General features: G+C 41.7%; 1 protein-coding gene across 1 annotated transcript in view; it reads left to right on the plus strand.

Moving 5' to 3' along the window:
* MSH2 (mutS homolog 2) overlaps positions 1-4,877 on the plus strand; it is a 92,798-nt gene that overhangs the window by 16,500 nt on the left and 71,421 nt on the right. Inside the window, exon 2 of the mRNA XM_023512063.1 lies at positions 3,859-4,013. Within this exon, the coding sequence (XP_023367831.1) occupies positions 3,859-4,013 (155 nt within the window). The remainder of the gene's footprint in view (positions 1-3,858; positions 4,014-4,877) is intronic.

Genomic DNA, 4,877 nt, shown 5'->3' on the forward strand with positions numbered 1-4,877 from the left:
CGTGGCTGGCGCCTTAGCCGGTTGAGCTATAGGCGCCGAGCCAAGCTTCTGTCTTCAAGCAATCCTCCTGTCTCAGGTAGGAGCAGCTAGGACTACAGATGCACAGCACCATGCCCAGCTAAATTTTTTTTTGTTTTTTTAAGAGACAGGACCTTGCTATGTTACTCAGGCAGCTCTTGAACTCTTGGGCCCATGTGATTCTCCCACCTCAGCCTCCCAAAGCCCTTGGATTATAGGCATGACCCCCCACGTCTGGCCTGGATGGTGGTGTTAATTTACACAAGCAACCAAGAACATAGTCAGGCAGTATTTAACAAAGTCGCACATATCCTTTGATAAAAACCAGTTTTAGGACTTTATCTTAGACCTACACAGTACTCATGTGCAGTGAAGGAAGCATGTACAAATATTCATGTAGCATTATTGTATTGTAATAGCAAAAGACTATATAAACAGCCTGTGAACTAAGATAAAATCTTAAGGCTTGCCCCTAGTGGCTGTCTGATTTGACCCCTTCTTAGCCAATAGGATCCTTAAAACTGAGTTGCTTAGCCATGAGAAAGGAGATCAGACATGTCTCATCAATTTTTCCTCCCTTAGAGATGTCCTTTTGTGACTCATTAATAGGCCTAAGGCTCTGCAAGGTGTACCTCCTTGTCCTCAGTATACATAACAAACCTCTCACTTGGAGGATGTTAGCATCTTAACTTAAACATTCCTTTTTGCTGAAGCCTTGTCTTTTTTTTTTTTAACAGCCTCTTTCAGCCAATTGTTAACTGAACAATATTTAAACTTACCTATAACCTGGTGGAGTCCACTTTGAGATGTCCCACTTTTTGGGCCAAACCAATGTTTGTCTTCCATGTATTGATTTATCACTTTACCTGTAATTTCTGTCTCCTTGGAATGTCTAAAACCAAACTGTAACTGCACTACAATGAGTCTACTTGCTTAAGACTTTTTGGTTCTCGGCTCGGCGCCTGTGGCTCAAGTGGCTAAGGCGCCAGCCACATACACCTAAGGTGGCGGGTTCGAATTCCCAGCCCGGGCCCGCCAAACAACAATGATGGCTGCAGCCAAAAAATAGCCGGGTGTTGTGGCAGGCGCCTGTGGCCCAGCTACTTGGGAAGCTGAGGCAGGAGACTCGCTTGAGCCCAGGAGTTAGAGGTTGCTGTGAGCGTGATGCCATGGCACTCTACCCAGGGGTATAGCTTGAGGCTCCGTCACAAAAAAAAACAAACAAAGACTTTTTGTTCTCAAATTTGGCTCAGAATAAACTTCTTTAAATTATTTTACAGAGTTATGGCTTCCTTTTTTTAGACAGAGTCTTACTATGTCACCCTTGGTTGGGTGCTGTGGCGTCATAGCTCACAGTAACCTCAAACTCTTGGGCTTAAGGGATTCTCTTGCCTCAGCCTCCCAAGTAGGTAGGACTACAGGTACCTGCTACAACATCTGGCTGTTTTTTGGTTGCAGTTGTCATTGTTGTTTAGCAAGCCCGGGTTCAAACCTACCAGCTTTGGTGTATGTGGCCGCTGCCCTACTTGCTGAGCTACCGGTGCCTAGCCCTTTTTTTCTTTTTTCTTGTCACTCTGTCACTCTTGGTAGAGTGCCATGGTGCCATGGTGTCATAGCTCATACTAACCTCAAAATCTTGGGCTCAGTGATTCTCTTGCCTTAGCCTCTCGAGTGGCTGAAACTATAGGGATCTACTACAATGCATGGCTATTTTTTTTAAGAGATGGGATCTTGCTCTGGCTCAGGCTGGTCTTAAACTCCTAAGCTCAAGCAATCCACCCACGTTGGCCTCCCAGAGTGCTAGGATTATAGGCATGAGCCACTGCGCCAGTTTCAAACTATGGCATCATTTTTGTTGACAAACCTATATATATTCATCAGTAAGAGACTAATTCAATTATATAACACCCTTCTAGTAGAAATGTTTGCAACTGTGAACAGAAGGAAGTACATTATATACTGATGAAATGTTCTCCAAAATATATTAAAGTTTAAAAGAAAACATGTTATGGTTTTGAGGGCCATAAGCTATCTACTCCCTACTGCCCCCATATAAAAGGGGTCTCTCACTGCTCCTGGGTGCACCCAGATGCCATCTTTGCTCTGTCCAGGCAGGTGGCTGTCCCTTTCAATAAACTTGGCCTAAACCTCTCCACTTGCAGTCTCTTGTCTTTGGGTGCCTTTCATGGGGGCCTTTATGTATAGTGCGCAACTATTTACGTAAAAGAGAAAAAGAAAATGTTTTTTTTTTTTTTTTTTTGAGACAGTCTTAAGCTGTCGCCCTGGGTAGAGTACTGTGGCGTCATAGCTCAAACTCTTGGGCTTAAGGGATTCTCTTGCCTCAGCCTCCCAAGTAGCTGGGACTATAGGCGCCTGCCACAATGCCTGGCTATTTTTTTGTTGTTGCAGTTGTCATTGTTGTTTTAGCTGGCCTGGGCTGGGTTTGAACCTGCCAGCCTTGGTATATGTGGCTGGCACCCTACCCACTGAACTATAGGCACTGCCTGAAAAGAAATATTTTATATTTGCAAATGTGTGTATAGACTATGTTTGGAAATGTATTCTACAAACTGATAAATTAGGTTGTAAACTGAATTTGTAGAGGACCGTGGTGAAAAGGAGACTTCGCTTGTATTCCTTTGAACCTTCGAGTTTTGAATAATATGAATATTCGACCTAGAACAGTTTGCAATGGTTTTTTTTTTTTTTTTTTTTCCCTTCTTTTGGCCGGGGTGGGTTTGAACCTGCCGCCTCCGGTATATGGGGTATATGGGGCCGGCACCTTACTCCTTTGAGCCATAGGCGCTGCCCTAAACAGTTTGCAATGGATAATGACTGATTTTTGTGGACCTTTTGAAAAGTTAAGTCTATCTTACGTAAATACTGTATAGTTTTTATATAAGACTTTTATTCAAACTTGTGAAAAACAAGTTATAGAAAAGGACAAATAAGGTTAGTTACTCATTTTTTCTTTATATCATCTTTAGAAGTTTAGCTTTCCATCTCCACGCCCATAGATCAGTGAGTAAGGGCACCAACCACGTACACTGAGGCTGGCAGGTTGGAGCCCTGCCGGGCCTGCTAAACAATGACAACTCTAACCAAAAAATAGCTGGGTGTTGTGTTGGGGGCTTATAGTCCTACTTACTTGGGCAAGATAATCTCTTAAGCCCAAGAGTTTGAGGTTGCTGTGAGATGTGATGCCAGGGCACTCTACTGAGGGTGATATAGTGAGACTCTGTCTCCAGAAAAAAAAGTAGTTTAGCTTTCCATGTGCACGCTTCATAGAAGCAAAGGGGCTATATTTATTCAGTATTTTATGTCTCACCTAACATAGTCCTTGGACCTAATTGCTTGATAACCAATTTATTGAGTGCATAAATTATTGAGAACTCGGCTCGGCGCCTGTGGCTCAAGTGACTAAGGTGCTAGCCACATACACATGAGCTGGTGGGTTTGAATTCAGCCCGGGCCCACCAACCAATCATGACAGCTACAAGTAAAAAATAGCTGGGTGTTGTGGTGGGCACCTGTAGTCCCAGCTACTTGGGAGGTAGAGGCAGGAGCTACAAGTAAAAAATAGCTGGGTGTTGTGGTGGGCACCTTTAGTCCCAGCTACTTGGGAGGTGGAGGCAGGAGAATCGCTTGAGCCCCGGAGTTGGAGGTTGCTGTGAGCTGTGATGCTACGGCACTCTACCCAAGGCAACAGCTTGAGGCTCTATCTCAAAAAAAAAAAAAAACAAAAAAATTGAGAACTCTATAAGCCTTCTTGGAGAAGCATTGTTAGGTGCTTGAACACTTACTACCTCAAATTTGTAACATGTAATTCTTTTTTTAAAGGAGCAAAGAATCTACAGAGTGTTGTGCTTAGTAAAATGAATTTTGAATCTTTTGTGAAAGATCTCCTTCTGGTTCGCCAGTACAGAGTTGAAGTTTATAAGAATAGAGCTGGAAATAAGGCATCCAAGGAGAATGACTGGTATTTGGCATTTAAGGTAATTATCTTTTTAAAAAATTTACTTTTTTTAAGAGTAGAAGAAAATGAAAAAATTAAGAGTTCAATTGTGCTTTCATAATCTGACCAGGTTTGATTATAAAATGCTTAGAAAAACTTCAGTGGTATTGAGCATGTGGTTTTTTTAAAAGTTACAGTTTATAACAATTTAGAAATTCAATAGATTATTATAAGGTAAATTTGAGTACACTGAACCTTGTCACTGCTCCTGAAACAATTGTAGATAGTAACCTGGACATGAAGTTGAATACCAGCATTAAACGAAGATTTGATTTTGCTGTTATAGTTTTAAAGTACTCAGATTTATATTATCACAAATATCTCATTTATGCAGTTTTTCTATGTTTATATTTTTGTATATAACTTTCTTTTCTGTTAGATTATAAATTTATATTAGTTTAGGACATTGGTGTTGATAACTGCATCCCTTGGTGTGCCTAGGAAGGCACACTGACAGGCATGCTTCTAATGCCTTTAAGGAAATAGTAGTGCTATTGAATTTTTTTTTGATTTTAGATAGTCTCACCCTCTTACCCTCGGTAGAGTGCTGTGGTGTCTTCACAGCTCACAGCAACCTCAAACTCTAGGGGTCACATGATCCTCTTGCTTCAGCTTCCCAAGTAGCTTAGACTACAGGTGTGTACTCCCACGCCAGGCTCGTTTTTCTATGTTTAGTAGTGATGGTGTCACGTTCTTACTCAGGCTGTTCTTGAACTTCTGAGCTTAAGTAATCCACTTGCCTTGGCCTCTCAAAGTCCTAGAACTGCAGGTGTGAGCCACCATAATCGGCCCAGTGCTATTGATTTTTGTTTTATTTATTTAATGGCTGTCTTTTTTTTTTTTT

This window comes from Otolemur garnettii, unplaced genomic scaffold (assembly GCF_000181295.1).
Source record: "Otolemur garnettii isolate 467f Iridium unplaced genomic scaffold, OtoGar3 scaffold00024, whole genome shotgun sequence".
In the NCBI taxonomy this organism is placed as follows: domain Eukaryota; kingdom Metazoa; phylum Chordata; class Mammalia; order Primates; family Galagidae; genus Otolemur; species Otolemur garnettii.